Genomic DNA, 24567 nt, shown 5'->3' with positions numbered 1-24567 from the left:
CGCAGCTACAGTGTAGTTGTAGTCTGTCGCTGGTACAGCGCAGTATACAGTTAGTAGTTGTTAAAGTCACAGAGCAGAACAAATTGTAAAATTTTATTATATGGAACTGAATAATAATTGTGATCATCCGCAGAGCTAAATGATACCAAGGAATGAGACGATGATGGACAAATGACTAATTGTTAATATAATGAAAAATCAACACTGTAATTAAGTCAACCATCTACTGTATGGTAAATTTTATTATTTTTATTGGCATGCGCGTAGTTAAGTCACTTGTTTGAGATGTTAATTTGAATTTGTTTCAATCTTTTCTTTTGTGATTCGTCAGCATCATTTGTAATTTATTCAATTTTCCCGTGTAATGGGTTGGAGATCTTTATCAATGACGTAAAAAATTTTCAGAATATAATTGTTTTTACCAGTCAACTATAGAAGTATAATTCCCTCTTAAGTCAATGCCAGCCCCGATCCAGTAATTTATCTACACTACTGGCCATTAAAATTGCTACACCAAGAAGAAATGCAGATGATAAACGGGTATTCATTGGACAAATATATTATACTAGAACTGACATGTGATTACATTTTCACGCAATTTGGGTGCATAGATCCTGAGAAATCAGTACCCAGAACAACCATCTCTGGCCGTAATAACGGCCTTGATACGCCTGGGCATTGAGTCAAACAGAACTTGGGTGGTGTGCTGCCCATGCAGCTTCAACACGATACCACAGTTCATCAAGAGTAGTGACTGGCTTATTGTGACGAGCCAGTTGCTCGGCCACCATTGACCAGACGTTTTCAGTTGGTGAGAGATCTGGAGAATGTGCTGGCCAGGACAGCAGTCGAACATTTTCTGTATCCAGAAAGGCCCGTACAGGACTTGCAACATGCGGTCGTGCATTATCCTACTGAAATGTAGGGTTTCGCACGGATCGAATGAACGGTAGAGCCACGGGTCGTAACACATCTGAAATGTAACGTCCACTGTTCAAAGTGCCGTCAATGCGAACAAGAGGTGTCCGAGACGTGTAACCAATGGCACCCCATACCATCACGCCAGGTGATACGCCAGTATGGCGATGACGAATACACGCTTCCAATGTGCGTTCACCGCGATGTCACCAAACATGGATGCGACCATCATGATGCTGTAAACAGAACCTGGTTTCATCCGAAAAAAACGACGTTTTGCCATTCGTGCACCCAGGTCCGTCGCTGAGTACACCATCGCAGTCGCTCCTGTCTGTGATGCAGCGTCAAGGGTAACCGCAGCCATGGTCTCCGAGCTGATAGTCCCTGCTGCTGCAAACGTCGTCGAACTGTGAGTGCAGATGGTTGTTGTCTTGCAAACGTCCCCATCTGTTGAGTCAGGGATCGAGACGTGGCTGCACGATCCGTTACATCCATGCGGATAAGATGCCTGTCATCTCTACTGCTAGTGATACGAGGCCGTTGGGATCCAGCACGGCATTCCGTAGTACCCTCCTGAACCCACCAATTCCATATTCTGCTAACAGTCATTGGATCTCGACCAACGCGAGCAGCAATGTCACGATACGATAAACCGCAATCGCGATAGGCTACAATTCGACCTTTATCAAAGTCGGAAACGTATTGTTACGCATTTCTCCTCCTTATACGAGGCATCACAACAACGTTTCACCAGGCAACGCCGGTCAACTGCTGTTTGTGTATGAGAAATCGGTTGGAAACTTTGCTCATGTCAGCACGTTGTAGGTGTCGCCACCGGCGCCAACCTTGTGTGAATGCTCTGAGAAGCTAATAATTTGCATATCACAGCTTCTTCTTCCTTTCGGTTAAATTTCGCGTCTGTAGCACGTCATATTCGTGGTGTAGCAATTTTAATGGCCAGTAGTGTAAATTAAAATATTCCAGAATTTTTGTCAGATCATAGTCATGTGCTCTTTAGTAATCAGACGACCAGCTGTGCAGCTGTGTCACTAAGTAAAGTCAGTTTTTCTAATAATTCCGATCTCAGACAAATGTTATCCAGTATTAGTAGATAGGCCAGCATTGCACTAAGCTGTGCCATTTACGAGCAGATATATAGACAGCGTTATCCGGTGACACCATCACGACTTAAGAATTTTTCAGTTTATTTCTCACGGACAGATTCAGATTGATTTCACAGGGCCATGGTGTAGTACTGCTTACGTCAAAATGTATCAGTTTTTCATGAGTTAAGGTTTATCAGTTTTCAAACGTCAGCATTTAATTATCCAAATTTAATTATTTTTATTTTCTGTTCGGGAAGGTTACACATGATTAGTTTATATTTCTTTATTGATATGGGGAGGTTACAACAAACTGAAAACATTATACGCTTTAGTGATGTGTTATAACACACGTTTCTAATCAGAAGCGTAAAGTTTCTAGTCACCTACAACTTTACCAGTATAATCGCTGTTACGTCGATCATAGTATCAATATTTCAAGCAAATTGTTTCATCATAAGCTACCAGGGAGTGTTTATGCGATGTTACGTGTAAAGTACACTGTATATATATAAAGACCTACGCACCGCGAAGGAATCAACAGAAATCGGTAGACGTGATGGATGGGATGTACCTGTGCAGACAAACAAATGATCATAGTTTCAGAAAAATTGGATGATTTATTCAAAAGAAAGAACTTGACAAATTGAGCAAATTAATAACGCGTTGTTCCACCTCTGGCCCTTATGCAAACAAATATTCGGCTTGCCATTGATGACAGATTTGTTAGACACCCTCCTGAAGGATAGCGTGCCTAATTCCTTCTAATTGGCGCATTAGATCGTCAAAATACCGAAACGATTGGAGAACACTTAATGCTCCAAATATTCTCGACCGAGGAGAGATCCGGCGATCTTGTTAGCTAAGGTGGTATTTGGAAAGCAAGAAGACAGTTTAGTAGAAACTCTCGCCGCGTGACGGCGGGCATTATCTTGCTAAAATACAAGCCCAGGATGGTTTGCCGTGAAGGGCAACTGAGCGGGGCCTAGAACATCGTCGAAGTGCCGCTGTGTTGCAAGGGCGCCGCGGATGACAACCAAAGGGTTCAAATGACTCTGAGCACTATGGGACTTAAACCTAACTAACCTAAGGACATCACACACATCCATGCCTGAAGCAGGATTCGAACCTGCTACCGTAGCAGCAGAGCGGTTCGGGACTGGCAACCAAAGGGGTCCTGCTGTAAAATGAGCTTGCGCCCCAGAATATCACTTGTTGTGCGGAGCATATGACGGACGAAAGTTAGGTTTGTATCCCATCGCTGTCCAGGGCGTCTCCAGACACTTTGTTGGTCATTCTGGCTCAGTTCGAAGCGTGACTCATCACCGAAGGCAATTCTAGTCCAGTCAATGAGATTCCAGGCCGAATTTGCTCGACACCACTGCAAACGGGATTGTTGGTGTACAGAGGTCAATATAAGTCGGCGCAAGGGGCGCCTGGAGCTCAGCCCACTTTCAGTGAACAGTCCATCAATGGTCCTTGTGCTCACTGAAGCACCTGTTACACGTCGGATCGATCATAATGATGAATCTACGGCTCTGAGGGCTTCTCGATGCTCTCGTTCTGTCTTCTCTTCAGGTCGATTGTTTCCTTCTTAACGATGTGTTCGTTCATGTTCACCCATTCGTACCAACTTCGTTGTATAGTGGCATCGGTCCTATTCAAAAGTCGAGCGATTCGCCGATTACTCCGATCGCCTTCTTAGAGTCCAACTACATGTCCTCTTTCAAATGCTAACATCTGCGTTTATTGTTCACGCGCCTGTCTGCAAGGCATTGTAACTGTCCACCTGAGTACCCGGTATGAAATCTCCAAAGACGTTTCCCCTTGTATCGGCATGTCCCCTGCTTACTACCCTATCCAGCCGCCTGGTGGAACTGCGCTGCAGTGTCACACATTCAATGTTACTTATAATCCGTCTTGATTGCAAAAATGCTTATTCTTATGACCGGTTTCGGTTCCCCTAGAACCATCTTCAGATCTGAAACGATAATGATACTGATTTACTAAATGTACCAGATCGTACCGGCAATTTCCGTTACAGGAGTAACCCGTCCACACACAGCAACCTTCACATGCTGCGTCACATAAAATTGGTTGGCAGAATGAACGTCATTCATATTAATTATAAAACTATTACCGACAGGTGGCGTCTGGTACATTTGATACATTGCATATGCCCATACTGTATTAAGTAGATTTTTGTAATTTACTTTTATCTCTAAAAATAATTTATTAAAATCTGTAAATGTCAAGGTTAAAATCTTTACTTGTCAAAATTAAAATACAGAATAAAATTATCATTTTTGTACGATCTAAAAGAAAGTGCGATTTCTATATCCATGGCGCTGGTGTAGACTAGTTTTCTTCCATGGCCTGCTTCCGTGGTTCCCGCTATTTCGGTGTTGCGTCACGAGCCATTCAGTCGTCTGAAATCCATCGCCGTGGGTAAGAGGGCCGTGCAGGAGGGCCCCGTGCATGGGTAAAAGCTGGAAGATGCGTGCAGCGCCTAACGTAGGTTTCTTCTGTTTCGCTTTGGGAGTCTGTTTTCTAGGCGTGTACTAGATCTTTTTACACCGTTTGTGGCACAGGCAAAGAGAGCATTGCTCACAAAAAGATGTATACTAGTGCCAAACATAAGCCTTAACTGGAGAAAGAAATCGCTGAGATTGTACTTGTGGGGTACAGAATTGTATGGAAATGAACACCGTAAATGAAGAGAATAGAAGGGTTTGAGACATGGCGCTAATGAAAGATTCTGAAAAATATGTGAACTGATTAAAATAGGAGAAATTACGAAGTTGACCACAGGATCAGCCACGAACGGAATATATAAAAAGCAAGAGAGGACGGAAAAATGCCTTCTGTGGCACTAGAGAGAGCCATAGACGACAGAAATGGTAGGGAAAGGCAGAGAGTACAATATATATTGTACAATATATCTACTTTGAGATGAAGAGACCTTCACAAGTGAGGAATTAGTGGTGAATCTCAAGATACCACTCAGAACAATGACGATCCGAAATAAAAGAAAAGAATATTTATCCAATGCCTAGCATTATAACCTTTGATACCTTTGTTCACGAGCATCCACGTACTTCGCGGTTTTTCATCAAAGGAGTCCTGGAAACCACGTATCTAGCCGACTTACCACACATCCGAAAGTGTAAAATCAGCACCGATTCTAAACGAAAACTTCACTGATAGTTTAAGCTGAACCAAAGGTACATTGTGCCCGATGAAGGTCAATAAAGGTAATTTGTTTGTAAGTTCTGTATGGTTTACTTTATGATACCAAAAACTGATTATCTATCGTTTCCCGATCACTTGCTTATGCAACCCCGTCTCCCCTCCTGTTTTCTCTCAATCCCTCTGCAGGAGAACAAGGAGATGTGTGCTTTATTTGGCTGTAGCGTGAGCGCATTAAGAGGCGAAAGCAGAGTTTTAAGACGCAGTCAAATAAAAATAAAGCTGATAAATAAGAAACTGGCTAGGAGCGAGTAGAACTCGGGCACTTAGGGTTTCGTACACACTTAATTACGTATGCACATAGATCATCCAATCCAGGAGGCGACAATCGCGACGATTTCTGCGTTTTCCACATTGATAGTCGCAAGATATCAATCACAGGGCTTTCAAGACTTTCGAGAATATTTTAATTTCAAGTTTGAAGTCGGAGAACAAATGACAAAAGAAATATTATTTTCCTGTGGTATAATTACAAATTAACAATTTTCAGATTTTTTTTTCTGTACGTGTACAGTGAAACGTTGCATCTTGCCAGATTCCATGATTCTCAACCAACAGAGAGTATCCTATAAGTTTTGATGAGTGAATTTGCGAGTATCAAAATATATTTTGATTGCATTGACTTAGAAGCTTCAATATGCTACACCGTTAACGGACAGTAGACCTTAGTAAGTGACATGATACGTCCGGTCTTGCATGAGAGAAAGGGTTTTTTCTTCAGTCCGGAACCGCGCTGCTGCTACGGTCGCAGGTTCGAATCCTGCCTCCGGCATGGATGTGTGTGATGTCCTTAGGTTGGTTAGGTTTAAGTAATTCTAAGTCTAGGGGACTGATGACCTCAGATGTTAAGTCCCATAGTGCTTAGAGTCATTTGAACAATTTTGAAAACAGGTTTTTACAGTCAAATAGATAGACAGACACATGGACAACAAAGTGATCCTGTGATTGCTCCGTTCTTACCACCTGAGGTGCGGAACACTAAAAAGTAAGTAAACGGTTTATTATTTTAAAAATAATCTCCATAACTGTGTAAGGATGTGTAAGGGCTTCCCGGGGAGCTTATGCAGCGTACTCGAAACAAACTTGGCAACATGTGAGCCCGCCTCTTATTGTGAGGGTTGTTTCGACAACGCTGCATAAGCTCCCCGTGAAGCACTTACACATTTCCCATGAAATCACGATCTCCCTCCCATGCAATTTCCATGTTTCTGGAGCCTTAAGAAATACATTCGTGGTCGTGGGTGAGGTGCTCCCGTGGGTAGAATCGTGGTTCCGTAGGTAACCACAGAAATTTTCCCACGAAGGTATTGGTCGGCTTGTCTCACAGTGGGTTAAATGTATTAAAAATTACGGCGATTATTTTACAAATAATAAACAGTTTACTTACGTTTTAGCTTTCCGTACCTCAGTCGGTAAAAAGGAACCCTTATAAGATCAATTCTTTGTCCGTCTGTCTGTCTGTTTCACTGTCTGTCTGTCCGACGGTTCAGAATTCTCAGGGACGGGTAGATGTATCAAACTGAAATGTGTGTCACGTATTATTGTCTATGGTCCTTTGGCGATTTAAGAAGGTGAAGCTTCCGAGTCAGTGAACAATAAGATGCGCAAGTTTTGACACTAGCAAACTCACTCATCAAAACCTACAGGGTTCATCTCGTTGACCTATAATCATGAAACGTGATAACACCTACATCTACATCTACGTGATTACTCTGCTATTCACAATAAAGTGCCTGGCAGAGGGTTCAATGAACCACCTCCAAGCTGTCTCTCTACCGTTCCCTTCTCGAACGGCACGCGGGAAAATCGAGCACTTAAATTTTTCTGTGCGAGCCCTGATTTCTCTTATTTTATCGTGATGATCATTTCTCCCTATGTAGGTGGGTGCTAACAGAATGTTTTCGCAATCGGAGGAGAACACTGGTGATTTAAATTTCATGAGAAGATCCCGTCGCAACGAAAAACGCCTTTCTTTTAATGATTGACACTCCAATTCACGTATCATGTCTGCGACACTATCTCCCCTGTTTCGCGATAATACAAAACGAGCTGCCCTTCTTTGTACTTTTTCGATGTCGTCTATCAGTCCTATCTGATGCGGATCCCACACCGCACAGCAATACTCCAGAATAGGTCGGACAAGCGTGGTGTAAGCAGTCTCTTTAGTAGACCTGTTGCACCTTCTAAGTGTTCTGCCAATGAATCCCAGTCTTTGGTTTGCTCTACCCACAATGTTATCTATGTGATCGTTCCAATTTAGGTTATTTGTAATTGTAATCCCTAGGTATTTAGTTGAATTTACAACTTTCCGATTTGTGTGACTTATCGCGCAACCTAAATTTAGCGGATTTCTTTTAGTACTCATGTGAATAACTTCACACTTTTCTTTATTCAGGGTCAATTGCCACTTTTTGCATCATACAGATATCGTATCTAAATCATTTTCCAATTCGTTTTGGTCATCTGATGACTTTACAAGATGCCAAAAGACAGTATCATCTGCAAACAATCTAAGACAGCTACTGAGATTGTCTTCTATGTCATTAACATAGATCAGAAACAACAGAGGTTCAAATGGCTCTGTGCACTATGGGACTCAACATCTTAGGTCATAAGTCCCCTAGAACTTAGAACTACTTAAACCTAACTAACCTAAGGACATCACACACACCCATGCCCGAGGCAGGATTCGAACCTGCGACCGTAGCAGTCCCGCGGTTCCAGACTGCAGTGCCAGAACAACAGAGGGCCTATAACACTTCCTTGGGGAAAGCCGGATATTATTTCTGTTTTACTCGATCACTTTCCGTCTACTACTACGAACTGTGACCTTTCTGACAGGAAATCACGAATCCAGTCGCGCAACTGAGGCGATATTCCGTAGGCACGGAGTTTGGTTAGAAGACCTTCTGGAAACCTACAAATATGGAATCAATTTGACATCCCCTGTCGATAGAACTCATTATTTCATGAGTATTAAGAGGTAGTTGTGTTTCACAAGAACGATATTTTCTGAAACCGTGCTGACTATATGTCAATAAATTGTTTTCTTCGAGGTACTTCATAATGTTCGAATACAGTATATGTTCCAAAACCCTACTGCAAATCGACGTTGGTGATATAGGCATGTAATTCAGCGGATTAATCCTACTTCCCTTTTCGGGTATTGGTGTGACTTGCGCAATTTTCCAGTCTTTAGGTACGGATCTTTCTGTGAGCGAGTGGTTGTATATAATTGCTAAATATGGAGCTATGTTATCAGCATACTCTGAGAGGAACCTGACTGATAAGAATCAAAGTATCCCACTACAACCAAAGGAACAAATACGAACATTGTTCATTTTGTAATTACACGAAACAAAAAATTATCGTTTGTTAGGAGACTGTCTGTCTACCCGTCCGTCTGTTAAGACCCCCTTTTCTCAGGCGATGCTGGACGTATCTAGTTGAAATTCATGTCTCATATTAAAGTCTATAGTTCCTTGGCGGTGTAATAAACGTTAGCCTTTAACTCAATACAGTCAAAACATACCACCATTTATGTCATATATTTTGGTACTCGCAAATTCACTCATCAGTATCTGCAGGATCTTCCCGTTCGTCTAAACTCATCAAATTTGACAAGAAGAAAGGTTTTACTGTAAAACTACAGAAAAAATCCTAAAATTATGAATTTGTGTTTTAACACATGAAAAAACGTTGTCATTGTTATCAGACTGTGTGTCTGCACATCCGACTGTAAAGTCCCTGTTCTTTCAGGACCAAGTACAGTTGAAATGTATGCTACATTCTGATACCTATAGTCCTTTGGTGGTGTAAAAGTATTAAGGCTCTGTCAAAAGATACGGGCGTTTATGTCACATATTTTGATAGTAGCAAAGTCACTCGTCAAAACGTATAGTGTACTCCCCCTTGACGTAGAATCATTAAATTCGGCAAGAAGAAAGGTTTCACAGCTCAAGTAAAGGAAGAAAATCAGAAAATTGTTACCTTGTAACACACGACATAAAAATTTCTTTTGTTATTTGATATCCGACTTCAGACATGAAATTAACACATTGTCGAAAGTCTTGGAATTCCTAGGACCGATATCTTGCCAATATCAGTGCCCATAGTAGGTAAAAGTAGTCGAGCTTCTCGATTCCCGAAATCGATGAAATGTCTGTACACATGATTTAGCCTGTTCGGAACCTTCAGCGTGCTAGTCGTACTCGCGTCTTGCCAATTATTTTTCCACCAGCCTTATTTTTGTTTGACTGCCCTTTATATTTTTATTTACTTTTCGCAGATCATTGTAAAGAACACCTGCGCCCAGCTTTTGCTGAGGAGCATACGAAGCCAGCTGGCAGTCATCTTTCTATGGTAGGAAGACCCGCACTATAACGTATACACAGAGAACTCGGCCCTTCAAGGAAGGACAAGGCTTGCTAACGTCAGTCGACCAGCTCTGTCCGTCAACACGTGAGCGCCAAATCCAGCAGTGAATCAGGAGCATGCTATGTATTAAGTTAGCATTTAGTTATGAAATGACAGGTGAAGTAGTACTAGACAAGCTGAAGTCAGTCCTGGAGCTGTGATTGATACATCAAAGAATCCTAGTAATATTCAAATTAAAAGTAAATGAGACTCAAAATTAGCGGCGAGAAGTGAACGGATTTCTTTGATTGGATATCAGCCATTCCGTTGTATGCAAGTAGGAGGACGGCGTTTGGCTCTTGTCACGTCTTCCAAGATTCTGTTTTATTTTAGACTTTGTATACTAGAGACATGGGAACATCGCAAGCTACCACCCTGAGTGGAACGTAAATGCGTGAATGGATTAACCTGATTTGATGTTGGCCCGTCTCTTGTAGACTAGAGACTAATCAGACTACTCTACAGAACAGTTCTTGTTTCTAATAAGATTAAAGGTTAACATGTTTCTTTGTAAATTTGTTAACTGCAATATGAACGAATTATTGTAGCTAGATTTTGTGGTGTCCTGACCCAGATAAGATATGAAAAAAAGCAAACAAAACTGCAGTGTGTTCTTCAGGTGTGCGACCTGCTACAACATCGTCCAAATAGTTTGAACAGTTGGGAACTTGAGCGGTCAGCTGTTCCAAATACCGTTTGACAATGGCGGCTGCGGAAGCACTGTCAAAAGGCAAACGAAAATATTTAATCAAGCCCAAATGAGTATTCGCTATATACACTTTTTAAGATCCGTCATCGGGTGGGATTTGAAGATACGCGTCTCGCAAATTAATTTTTGAAAAGTAGCGACCAGCGTCTAATCTGTTCATGAGATGCTCTGGGCGTGCCAATGGATAATTATCAATCACAGTTTGTGGGTTGACTGTAGACAAAATCAACACAGAGACGAATGTGACCTGAAGCTTTGGGAAGAAAAACCATTGGACTTGCCCATTGACTAGCTTGTTTGGGCACAATAGCTCCGCTATCTTGCAAATATTTAAATTCAGCAGTGACTTGGTCCCGTAATGCAATAAGAACAGTTCGGACCCGACAAAATTTCGGCTGAGCATTGTCTTTCAGATTAATATGTGCAACAAAATTGTTAGCCTTGCCTAAACCTTTAGAAAAGAGTTCCGGGAATTCTTTCAGCAAGCTAGCCACACTGTCTTTTGCGTGGAATGCAGACACTGACAACTTATTGTCGTGAATGTTAAAGCCAAACAAATCAAATGAATCAAGACTAAATATGTTCGCACAATCGCGTGATTGTAGTACCGTGAAAGTCGCTGTTTGCAGTCTAGGCAGGCAAAGTATATTTTCCGAGGACGGGAATGTCTTGTCCATTATAAGCCGTCAGTTACGTGCTAGTTTTAAAGAGGCGTGGAGAGCCTAACATTTCACATGTGTGACGATTTGGCAATGTGACAGAGGCACCAGTGTCCAACTGCATCTTCGCACGTTTCCCAAAAAGAAGCAAATGAACAAAAAGTTTGTTCCACTGGCGTATCACTGAAGAAATTGCACTCGTGGGTTCGAATCCCATCCTCGTCGCCAATGTGGGATCCTGACCACTCGTGTAATATACGGTGCCTAGGAAGCTGCTTTCTCGGATAGCTAAACAACAATCCAACCAAATCTTATTAATGGGCTTTATTACAATATGTTAAATAGACAATACATAACTTTGCCTTTTTACAATGAGGTGTCACAAGCAATTGGCGACATGCTAATAATCAATGCCCTTCGATGTATACAATATCCATGCAAGCAATTAATATGGATCACAAATCACGGCTAAATCGTTTGGAACCCCGCTCTTCTTCTAGTGAGGCTCTCCTAGTGTGGCCGAGGCTAGCTGGAGCGCCGCTTGTATTCTCTTCGTATAGTGGCTGCGCCTGTCGTGGTGCGGTCCTGGTCTGACGACCAGGCTGACTTCTCGGCTGTTTCTTTCCAGGTCGATGTTGATGTTACGCCGGAACAGATCTGTTTATACTGAGCTACGCTACACAGGATATACCTTTGAAATTCAGTTGTTTATTCAATAAATCATAACAGCTGTATTGGCACTACTTATCCCTGTAATTCTACAGCAAGGCAAACACATTATAAGGAGACCCAAAGTATTTCTTGTAATTCGTGGATAACTGATCAAACAGTTAATTCCACAACGTGTAGCAGCACACTTCCCTGTGAACACTTCGAAGTTCCCGTATGTTCCCAATTAAGGAAATATTGTGTCACGACGTGAACTGTCTAGCAAAAAACAGAGTCCAAAGAGGAGCACTATAAGGCCAATTGCTGCCCAAAAATCAGTCACGCTAACATTACCAACTAGCGTCTTGGGGACAGAGCTTTTCACCTTGTCGACATTAGCATAAAGTTCTCTTCTTCATACTCAACACGGATTAGTATTCTTTGCCCCCATTCTTCCAGACTTTCTTCCTGTTGGCTGCCATTTTCGTCTCTTCACTGTCATTCCACTCTGTGCTAGTGATGTGCACCGCATAACAATTGTAAAGAACTTTTGTACCAATCGGCCAACACTAATTAAAATAGTATCATGATTAGTCGTGCTCAAACACTGATCAAAATGACAGCTAACACTATAATTATATTGAAAATTAATAAGTTCACACTGTGGAGTGTGAATTTAATGTTTATGGATACCAATTAGTGAAAATGCCAACTCAATCGCTTTGGGCCGAGTTCCGTGTTGAGACCTGCCGGTGCCTGCTGGCTAAGCATCATGGGCCGGCCTAGCTTATATACTTATCTGCGGCAATATTTAAGCATTGTGACCATACCTAGTGGCATACCGCAGCACGTCCGGTGCAATAGCATCCCTTTCAACTTTCCGAACTGGAGATACCTCGGTTTCATTCACACACACAGACATCATGTCCTGCAATATTTGTGATGGACCTACCATGATATTTTTCTAAGTCAGGTAGAGAGCTCGTGGCTTAAAATTTGTACTCTCAAGTGCTTTCATGTTCACTGTCCCTCACCAGAATTTTGTAACACACTGAAACCTAAACCAGGATTTCCCAAGCGACCGTTCTGCGTATAACAGAATGTTTGTCTAAGCTATTCACAACCTCGTTCTCCACAGAGTAAATACAGGTCCGCTCAAAACAAATGGAAATCTTCACAAATTACAAGTAGATTTGATCACGATCAGAGGCCCCGAAACCAAGCATTCGGTTGGAAGGCACGTCCAGGAATAGATGGACACAGGCCACAATTTAATGATAATGAAGATTAGACTGAAGTTTAAGAGAAACTTGAGAAAGAATCAATACTGAAAGACGTGGATACTGTGATACTGAGGAATGATGGGGTGTATTTAAAGTTCTCTAGGACCGCATATATTGTGATAATGAATAACACAACAGTAAATTCATTGAAGAGGAATGACCATCTCTAAAATAGGCACTCACAGAAGACGGAGAGACTGATATAGGTATCAGGTACGTAACTGCAAAGAAGAAATGCTTCAATTGATCGGTGAAAGAAGAACGTACGAAAACCGTTAGAAAAAGAAAGGAAAACAACAATATAAGTTAAATAGGAATGAAATAAATAGAAAGTGCAGGGAAACCAAAACGAAACGGCTACAGAAAAAAACGCGAAGAAATCGAAAAAGAAACGGTAATCGGAAGGACTGGTTAAGCATATAGGAAAATCAAAAACACCTTCCATGTAGTTAAAAGCAAAGACTTCAATAACAAGAATGCAAGAGAAATTCCAGTTTTAAACCCAAAGGACAGAGCAGATGGATGGAAAGAGAACATTGAAGGCCTCTATGAGGGAGAGGAACTGGCTAACGACATGATAGAAGAAGAAATGTAGGTCTATATGAAGAAACATATGGGATCCAATATTAGAGTTGAAAAGAACTTTGGAAGACTTGCAATAGATCAGACGGAAGGAGCAGATAACATTCTTCTGAATTCTAAAATCATTGGGGTATGTGACAGCGAAATGACTATTCGGGATGGATTGCTGAATCTATGGGTCTGGGAACATACCACCAGACTTTCACAAAAATAACATACCCATCATTACAAAGATAGCAAGGGCAGATAAGTGTGAGAACTATCGCACAATCAGCTTAATAGCCCAGTTACTGAGAAGAGTAATGTACAGAAAAATGGAAAAGAAAATTGAGGGTCTGTTAGAGAACGATGAATTTAGCTTTGGGAAAGATAGAAGCAGTTCTGTTGTAATACTTGACAATGGAAGCTAGATTTAATAAAGATCAAGACATATTCATAATCTGTCGACCTAGAGAAAGGATTTGGCATTGTGAAATGGCGTAAGACATTCTAAATTCTCACAATAATTGGTGTAAGCTATAAGGAAAGAAAATTGATAAACAATATGTTTAAGTATTCGAGCAGAAACTTTTCGATTGCTCCTTGTAACATATGATGGACGAGGCAGCGGGGATATACCGTATAAAGGAGACTGCTACAGACAAAGAAGGCATTCCTGGCCAAAATAAGTCTACTGATACCAAACTTAGGTCTCAGTTTAAGGAAGAAATTTCTGAAAATGCAAGTAGGGGAGTAAGGAGAGAAAGAGCACATTTTGTTAGTGTGTGTTGCTTACATTTAGTAGTAGCATACATACAGGGGCAAATCTATTGTTATGCTAATTGGTTTATGATCTCATAGGGGTTGATTGATGACCCTCTGGGGATAATCTATCCTTCTGAGAACCCCCTGTACCCTCCTATCAGTCGTCCCCCTCATCTCTCAGAAAACCCCAACCCCATCCCCTCCTCTCACCGATACAAGCCCACTTTGATAACAAATTAATTGACTAATTCATTGAATCTATCAATTAATTAACGCCTACCCCTCTGGGAAATCCCCAGACCTCCTCTCCCATCTGCCACCCCCCTCCCCTCCCTCAGCTGGCAATTGGCAGGAAAAGGACTCAGTCTGTGCTGGAGAAGAAGAATCTCATGACACGAAACTAAAGTCAATGTCAATTTCATAGCAGACGATATACTGTTTATTTATAAAATTTCTTTTTCGGGGGTCGGGTCTCTTTATTTAGTCGGAAAACCTCACATTCAGCAACCAGATGTCCTAATTATGTAATTACAATGCCACAGATTACAAATGTTGTGTGGTTGGAAAATTTTAGTGTGTGTGCTCACCTTGACATGCAGGAACGACTGAGGTAGTGCACGATGCAACCACCAAACGACATAATATCCCGACCCGTCGCCCCCTCCCTCCCCACAACCCTACCAGAAAAAACTGGTGGGAAAAAGACGCAGTCCCTGCACGAGAGGAACACTCTCATGACATGAAATTCAGTTCAGTGTCAATAATATGTTACTGCTTGTTCTGTATTTAATCAGTTTGCAAGGGCAGGGCTCCCCTACTTGGTAAGAGCTCATATCTGTACGCCCTACCCCCACTTCCTATGACATTATAACTGTAAGCACCGAGAAAGAGAATGAAGTGTGGTATAGTAGCCACCGTTTGGAATCTCCTGCATGTGTGTTTTTCGTTGAGGCCCCACCACGAAGGACAAAAACCTCCCAATGTCCAAATTAGAGATCATGATACTAAATCCACCAACCATGGACTGGAATCAGCATTCTTTGATCGCGTGGTCCCAAACAAGGCACAAGTGGAGGCATTCTGTTGATCAAGAAACATCAGACTTGCTTCCTGTCTCTGTCTCCCTCAAGTGGCCACTTCCAGAGCCCATCATACACCTACAACTCGCCTCCTCCCCACCCCTCCTCCCAAGCCCTTCCAAACAAATTACTGGAAAAAAGACTCGGTGCTGGAGCGGAACGACACCAAACACGTAGATGGAGGTTTTTATCTCTTCCGAGAATACTGTGTTCCTATAGGCTTATGCTGGGGACAAAGGGAGAGATACGCAATTTCGATATCAAAAGTAGAGGAAAAGAGCTTATTTGCACTACCCTATCGAATTAATTGTTTAACAATTTACAGGAGTTAAATATATCGCTTGAAACACTCACCACCACCTTACAATGTTTCTTCTTCATAATAAAAAAAATTTCAATGTTTGAATATCACACACAAACATTATGCAAATTTAGTATTTTAACTTCCGAGGCAACACAGATGGAGATTCGGAATGCGGACAGTTAAACTGAGCGCTAACACTCTGCCCGCTGGCGCCCTAGGCAGCGATTAGCGGTCGCACTTTTACCGCGTCGCCCATGCGAAGGCTGTGGCCCTTTCCTCCAGTAGGGGCACTGGATGTCGCCCTGCTCTACTGTTCGCCTGGGGTGACGTTGTAGCCCCACCTCTTGGCGCCTGCGCTTCCCTAGTCAGCCAGCGCACGTACCGATGAGCTACCACCTCAACACGTCAGTAAGCACCTGTAGACGACGAGCAACTGTTTAGTTGAAATATTGTGCAACTACCACGACATTAACCGACGCGACGCCCATGAACCAATGAAGAACCAAATACGATGTTTAACCCCATACAATATTGCAGCCCCTATTTTCTGCTTGTGGCGCGAAACCACGTCGAATCTCACTGGTCACGCTCCTTTCCACGAGGCAAAAACAAATATGCCAGATTCTTTATTTCATGCAATGTGATTGACAGTAGAATTCCATGCTGTGACGTCACCAGCTATTCGTCCATATCCGTTTTGACACCCGTCGGAGGAAGAACTGAGGGGCAGTTTTTGCTCCACGACAAATCCCCAGCTCAGTCTGCACAAGCCACAGTCAGATATGCTGCGATTTTGGGCTGTCAAATTTTATCTCATCCCCTTTATTCTCCTGACATGGCACCCAGTGACTTCTTGTTCTTTCTTCGGACGAAGAAACCATTGCGTAGCTGGCATTTCCAAAATGATAACAAGGTGGCTTTCGAAGCGGTACGTTTCGTGAACAGCGAAACCACACACCGCTACAACAAAAGTCTCCGTCATCAATCGTTGCGAAAAAAATATTACATTGATGCGTGAGTGTATAAAGAAGGACCAACACCAACACCAAACATCACTGTCGTAGATGTTTTCGAGGTGAGCCATCCGGAGTGGCCGAGCGGTTCTAAGCGCTTCAGTGTGGAACTGCGCGACCGCTACGGTGGCAGGTTCGAATCCTGCCTCGGGGATGGATGTGTTTATGTCCTTAGGTTAGTTAGGTTTAAGTAGTTCTAAGTTCTAGGGGACTGATGGCCTCAGATGTTAAGTCCCGTAGTGCTCAGAGCCATTTCAACAATATTTTTTTTCGAGGTGATAATTAAAAACTTAATGACTTTCCCTCGTTTAGCTTGCTTTATTGCTGGGTTTTATTTACTCACAATTTCCTTGCTAGTGAAAGTTTCGTCGGTAAAGGACGGGTTTATGGGGGCTATTTTGTTGATGAATACAAATAATCTTCTACATCAGCCACATGTTTATTTTGCCACTACGGGTTTCGATGGTTCACACCATCATCGTCAAGTGGAGAATTGTTTATTTACATCTTTGGAGAAGAGTGCAGACGTCTTTTCACATTACCAGGCCAAGGGCAGTGAAAGTTATGTTGCGTATTTTGAAGAGCGGTAGAGTCGTAAAAAGTAATCATATTGCTGCCTGTTTCATGTGTTCTCCACAGTACTTTATATTTACGTCGTCACCTGAAGGTGATGGTGTGAACCATCGAAATGCGTAGTGTCAAAATAAAGAAGTGACTGATGCAGAAAATTATTTTATTTGTATTACTTGCTTCTACAGACTGCACAAGATATGAGAACACGGTGAGTGCTGACCTGACACTGAAGCGCACCAGGCCGTCGGGTGAGATGCGCATGTAGACGTTGGGCGTGACGATGTCGTGCACGTGGCCCTGCTTCTCCTCGCTGAAGAACACGTCTGGCTGCCACGCGCGGCTCACCTCCGTCAGCGTCACGAACCGCCGGCGTCCCGCTGCGGCACGGCGCACGGCTTGTTAGTTACTAAGTTAGCCCCATCTTCTGTACATCATATTCACCATAAACATTATATGAAACGTGTCAGTTGAACAAAAGACTGCACACACAAACACACACACACACACACACACACACACACACACACACACACACACACACATAGGCCGGCCGCGGTGGTCTCGCGGTTCTAGGCGCTCAGTCCGGAACCGCGCGACTGCTACGGTCGTAGGTTCGAATCTGCCTCGGGCATGGATGTGTGTGATGTCCTTAGGTTAGTTAGGTTTAATTAGTTCTAAGTTCTAGGGGACTGATGACCTTAGATGTTGAGTCCCATAGTGCTCAGAGCCATTTGAACACACACACACACACACACACACACACACACACATATATATATATATATATATATATATATATATATATATATATATATATATATATAGCCAAAAAAACTGATACGCCTGCCTAATATCGTATAAGGCCCCTGCGAGCACGCGGAAGTGTCACATCAAGACGTGGCATTGACTCGACTAATGTCTAGGTAGTACTGGAGGGAATTGACACCATGAATCTTGCAGGGGTGTCCATATATCCGTAAGAGTACGAGGGAGTGGAGATTTCTTCTGAACAGCACGTTGCAAGGCATCCCAGATATGCTCAATAATGTTCATGTCTAAAGAGTTTGGTGGTCAGTGGAAGTGTTTAAACTCAGAAGAGTGTTTCAGGAGCCACACTGTAGCATCTCTGGACGTTTGGGGTGTCGCATTGTTCGCTGCATTTGCCCGTCGGAATGCGCAAAGGACATGAATGGATACAGGTGATCAGACACGATGCTTACGTAAGTGTCACCTGTCAGAGTCGTACCTAGACGTGTCGGGGGTCTCATATCACTCCAACTGCACACGCCCCACAACATTACAGAGCCTCCACCAGCTCGAACAGTCCCCCACTGATATGCACGGTCCATGGAGTCATGAGATTGCCTCCTCGATACAATTTGAAAAGAGACTACCAGGCAACGTGTTTCTGATCATCAACAGTCCAATGTAGGTGTTGACAGGCGAGGCGTAAAGCTTTGTATGGTGCAGTCATCAAGGGTACACCAGCGGGCCTTCGGCTCCGAAAGCCCTTACCGATGATGTTCGATGAACGTTTCACACGCTGACACTTTTTGATGGCCCAGCATTGAAATCTGCACCTATTAGCGGAGGGGTTGCGCTTCTGTCACGTTGAACGATTCTCTCTAGTCGCCGTTGGTGCCATTCTTGAAGGAACTTTTTCCGGCCGCAGCGATGTCGGAGATTTGATGTTTTACCGGATTCGTGATATTCGCGGTACACTCGTGAAATGGTCGTACGGAAAAATCCCCGTTTCATCGCTACTTCGGAGATGCTGTGTCCTATCGCTCGTGCGCCGACACTAAAATCATGTCCAGACTCACTTAAATCTTGATAACCTGCCACTGTAGGAGCAGTAAGCGATCTAACAACTGCACCAGACACTTGTCTTATATAGCCGTTGCCGACCGCAGTGCCGTATTCTGCCTGTTTACATATCGGTGTATTTGAACAAGCATGCCTATACCAGTTCCTTATATATTTACTGATGTGACAAATGTCATGGGATACTCCCTAATATCATGGTGGACCTCTTCTTGCCCGGTGTACTGCAGCAACGTGACATGGAATGGGGCATGCACTCAACAAGTTGTTTAAGTCTCCTGAAGAAATATTGCCCCTTACTCCGTCTATAGCCAGCCGAGGTGGCCGAGCGGTTCTAAGCGCTACAGTCTGGAACCGCGCGACCGCTACGGTCGCAGGTTCGAATCCTGCCTAGGGCATGGATGTATGTGATGTCCTTAGGTTAGTTAGGTTTAAGTAGTTCTAAGTTCTAGGGGACTGATGACCTCAGAAGTTGAGTCCCATAGTGCTCAGAGCCATTTGCACCATTTGAACTCCGTCTATAGCCGTTCATGATTGCGAAAGTGTTGCCGGTGCAGGTTTTTGTGCACTAACTGACATCACCATTATGTCACATAAATTTTCGACGGATTTATGTCAGGAGACCTCGGTGGCCAAATCATTCGCTCCAACTGGTGTGAATGTTCTAACCAATCGCGAATAATTGTGGCGCTGTGATATGGCGCATTGTCACCCATAAAAATTTCAACGTTGTTTGCGAATATGAAGTCCATCAAGGGCAGAAAATGGTCTGCAAGCAGCCGAACATAACCACTGCCAGTCAATGATCGGTTCAATTGAATCGGGGGACCCAGTCCATTCCATGTAAACGGAGCCCCCACCATTACGGAACCACCACCAGCACGCACATTGCCTTGTTGACAACTTCGGCCCATGGCTTCTGCGCCACACTTGAACCTAACCATCAACTCTTGGGAACTGGTATTGGGACTCATCTGACCAGGTCACGGATTTCCAGTCGTCTAGCGTCCAATCGATATGAGCTCAGGAGAGGTGCCGCAGGCGATGTTTTGCTGTTACCAAAGCGCTCGCCTCTATCCTCTGATGCCATAGCCCATTAACATCAAATTTCGCCTCACTGTCCTAATGGATACCTCCGCCATACGTCCGACATTGATTTCTGCGGTTTTTCCACTCAAGTTGCTTGTCTATCAGCGCTGACAACTCTATGCAAACGCCGTTGCTATCGGTCGTTAATTGAAAGCCGTCGGCGCTGCGTTATTTGTAGTGAGACGTAATGCCTGGAATTTGAAATTCTCGGCACACTCTTCATACTGTGAATCTCGGAGCACTGAATTCCCTAACGATTCCCGAAATGGAATGTCCTGTGCGTGCAGCTCCAACTATTATTCCGCTTTCAAAGGCTGTTACCTCGAAGAAAACGATTTATTGACACGTAGTCAGCACGGATTTAGAAAATATCGTTCTTGAGAAACACAACTAGCTCTCTATACTAATGAAGTAATGGGTGTTATCGACAGGGGATGTCCAATTGGTTCCATATTTTTAGATTTCCAGAAGGCTTTCGACACCGATCCTGACAAGCGTCTTCTAACCAAACTGCGTGCCTATGAAATATCGCCTCAGTTGTGCGACTGGATTCGTGATTTCCTGTCAGAAAGGTCACAGTTCGTAGTAATAGACCGAAAGTCATCGAGTAAAACAGAAATAACATCCGGCGTTTCCCAAGGAAGTGTTATAGGCCCTGTATTGTTCCTGATCTATATTAACGACATAGGAGACAATCTCAGTAGCCATCTCAGATTGTTTTCAGATGATGCTGTCATTTACCGTCTTGTAAAGTCATCAGATGACCAAAACAAACTGCAAAATGATTTAGTTAAGATATCTGTATGGTGCGAAAAGTGGCAGTTGACCGTGAATAATGAAAAGTGTGAAGTTATTCACATGAGTACTAAAAGAAATCCGCTAAATTTCGATTACGCGATAAGTCACACAAATCTGAAGGGTGTAAATTAAACCAAATACGTAGGGATTACAATTACGAATACCATAAATTGGAACGATCACATAGATAATGTTATGGGACTGCGATTGATTGGCAGAACACTTAGACGGTGCAACAAGTCTACTAAAGAGACTGCTCAACCACGTTTGTCCGCCCTATTCTGGGGTACTGCTGTGCGGTGTGGGATCCGCAACAGATGGGACTGACGGATGACATCGAAAAAGTACAAAGAAGGGCAGCTCGTCTTGTATTATCGGGAAGTAGGGGAGATAGTGCCACAGACATGATACGTGAATTGGAGTGGTAATCATTAAAACAAAGGCGTTTTTCGTTGCGACGGGATCTTCTCATGAAATATGATTGCGAAAAGCAGAGTAATCACGTAGATGTAGATGTAGATGAGATGTGTGAATGCGTCGACTTTCAGGGGAACAGCTCCTTAACACCTGTACTGTGTGATGGAGACGAGCTGGTGGCGCTCCATTATTCTCTGGGAACTCGGACCTTTGCCTTTCGCGGGATAGTGCTGTGAGGACGTGGCGTGAGTCGTGCTTTGGTAGCTTAGTTGGCAGAGCACTTGCCCGTGAAAGGCAGATGTCCCGAGTTCGAGTCTCGGTCCGGCACACAGTTTTAATCTGCCAGGAAGTTACATATCAGCGCACACTCCACTGTAGGGTGAAAATTTCATTCTACAAATAACTTAAATTGGCACGATCACAGAGATAATATTGTGGGTAGTGCAAACCAAAGACTGCGATTGGTTGGCAGAACACTTAGAAGGTACAACAGGTCTACTAAAGAGACTGCTTACACCACGCTTGTCCGACCTATTCTGGAGTATTGCTGTGCGGTGTGGGATCCGCATCAGATGGGACTGATAGACGACATCGAAAAAGTACAAAGAAGGGCAGCTCGTCTTGTGTTATCGAGAAGTAGGGGAGATAGTGCCACAGACATGATACGTGAATTGGAGTGTCAATCATTAAAACAAAGGCGTTTTTTGTTGTGACAGGATCTTCTCATGAAATTTCAATCACCAGTTTTCTCCTCCGATTGCGAAAACATTCTGTTGGAACACACTTACATAGGGAGAAATGATCATCACGATAAAATAAGAGAAATCAGGACTCGCACAGAAAAATTTAAGTGCTCGTTTTTCAAATGGTTCAAATGGCTCTGAGCACTATGGGACTTAACATCTATGGTAATCAGTCCCCTAGAATTTAGAATTACTTAAACCTAACTAACCTAAGGACAGCACACAACACCCAGCCATTACGAGGCAGAGAAAATTCCCGACCCCGCCGGGAATCGAACCCGGGAACCCGGGCGTGGTGCTCGTTTTTCCCGCGCGCTGTTCGAGAGAGAGACAGCTTGAAGATTGTTCATTGAGCCCTCTGCCAGGCACTTTACTTTGAATAGCAGAGTAATCAGGTAGATGTAGATGTAGATGTAATCCCCGTCGTGCGGCCCAAATCACGTTGGAAACGTGTACGCGATACTGCGGCTGTGTGCATATGTACACATAGTGTATGTGTACATCTCGTTATCCCATGACTTTTGTCACCTGACTGTAAATCGAGAACGAATAAATGTATCAATATGTGGTTTCACCAAGTTGTAGCGGACAATATGGTGAATATCATGACGTTTGTAAGTAATTTACATCGTTTTTAGCCACAGGATTGCACACCAACTTTGTTTTTCTAGTAGGGCTGTATACTTCATCATTTCATTTGAAAGAAGCTTCTAAGTATGTTATCAGTTTTCTGTATCACACTTAAACATACAGCGTAATTTAAACATGCCATAGATGTGATGCAGTCATAAGAACATGCAATGAAAATGATTGTGGGAGTTTTTGCAGGGTTTTAAACAATGGTAAAGAATTTTCCTTTTAACAAGTTCTTGTTTATTAGCAGAAATGATAAACAGTGAAAAACACTTCTTTTTAGGATACCGAATGAAGTTATATCTACTTGCCTTCGATGCATTTTGCATTTACGATGATCTACTCGGATACGTGTAGATGAAATCCTCTTAATGGAATAATAATCACATAAACTCATGTGTTCGGTTTGGCGTCGCGTCTGTGTAAGTATCAGTCATTTTCAGATCGCAAGAAATGTGTAAATATGAGTGTTCCTACAGAGTTTGTAGGAATTCTCACATTCATGTTAAACTACATTATAATAACAAAAGAAAATATGAAAGCAAAGCTATTAGAATGATATTACGTAGTTGCAGTGTTCCAATATAAACCGACTGCTCTCAGTGTTTTATGACAAATTTCTTTGCAAGCTGACTTCAGAGAAAATGATTAAAGCAGGAGAAGCTCCATACATTACCAGGAAAGTATTCTTTTTATATCTCAGCAAACAACGGTGCGTCAATGCTTAAAAATACCACTGAACATTTACTTCCTCAAGCATTATAAACCGAAACAGCGAAACCGAGAATTTTAGTAACATCAGTAAGATTAGCAATTAATGAATAATGAGAAACCAAAAGAACTAATAACAAATAAAAAGCAGTTTTGGATCTGAAAAAATGGGGTAGCAAGTAACGAATGGGAATAGTTTCACCACGAAGAAAATGTTTCCGACCTGCGTGGTATATTACGTCGCGTGTGATCGCATTCGCGTACGTGGCAGATATTATTAGGTCCCATTACAGATCTTACTACAACCTATGTTGTCGTGGGAATCTTCTTCGATAATGCTGGTGCCACTTATGAGCTGTGTCAAGTTCATCCCGAGCAGCGACAATAATTCGTCCATTTATTCATTCAGTCTTTATTATTCATTACATAAAGGTACTCCAATACCTTGCCAATGTACAAGCGAAAGACAGACATTTAAGAGATGCTCTGCCAACTGTCGTTTTTCAGGAAAAGGAAGTTAAACTAAGGAAGTTTAAGAATCTGCTATCCACGAATAGTAAACAATATCATTACTAAGGAACCTTAGTAGTTCATAGACAGGCTCGTATTTATATTATTTACAAGGGAGCGCACGTGGAGGAATATGGGACGAAACCAGAGAGTACACTTACTGTCCATGTCGTCGTACCTGAGGCGGGGGTCGTGCCACGTCAGAACCACCGTCAGCTGGGCAGTGAAGTCCTGCAACATAAAAAAAGACACAGAAGAATTACAGACGCCGGCCGAAGTGGCCGTGCGGTTAAAGGCGCTTCAGTCTGGAACCGCAAGACCGCTACGGTCGCAGGTTCGAATCCTGCCTCGGGCATGGATGTTTGTGATGTCCTTAGGTTAGTTAGGTTTAAGTAGTTCTAAGTTCTAGGGGACTAATGACCTCAGCAGTTGAGTCCCATAGTGCTCAGAGCCATTTGAACCAATTACAGACATTGGCTGCTAGTGGGCACTGATTTAAATCAATGGGGAAGGTTGAAAATTACTGCCAGGCCGGTATTCGAACCCGGTTCTCTTGCTTACT

The 24567-nt window shown here is 42.9% G+C and overlaps 1 protein-coding gene across 1 annotated transcript in view; it reads right to left on the bottom strand.

The window, feature by feature from the left end:
• Positions 1-24567, bottom strand: part of LOC126437444 (glutamate-gated chloride channel-like) — a 184718-nt gene that overhangs the window by 31344 nt on the left and 128807 nt on the right. The window contains exons 5-6 of the mRNA XM_050090482.1: positions 24167-24236; positions 17501-17657 (exon numbers count right to left, since the gene is read on the bottom strand). Coding sequence (XP_049946439.1) covers positions 17501-17657; positions 24167-24236 — 227 coding nt within the window. The remainder of the gene's footprint in view (positions 1-17500; positions 17658-24166; positions 24237-24567) is intronic.

Source organism: Schistocerca serialis, chromosome 1 (assembly GCF_023864345.2).
Source record: "Schistocerca serialis cubense isolate TAMUIC-IGC-003099 chromosome 1, iqSchSeri2.2, whole genome shotgun sequence".
In the NCBI taxonomy this organism is placed as follows: domain Eukaryota; kingdom Metazoa; phylum Arthropoda; class Insecta; order Orthoptera; family Acrididae; genus Schistocerca; species Schistocerca serialis.
The sequence above is the reverse complement of the archived record's forward strand: the minus strand, read 5'-3'. Positions and strand labels throughout refer to the sequence as shown.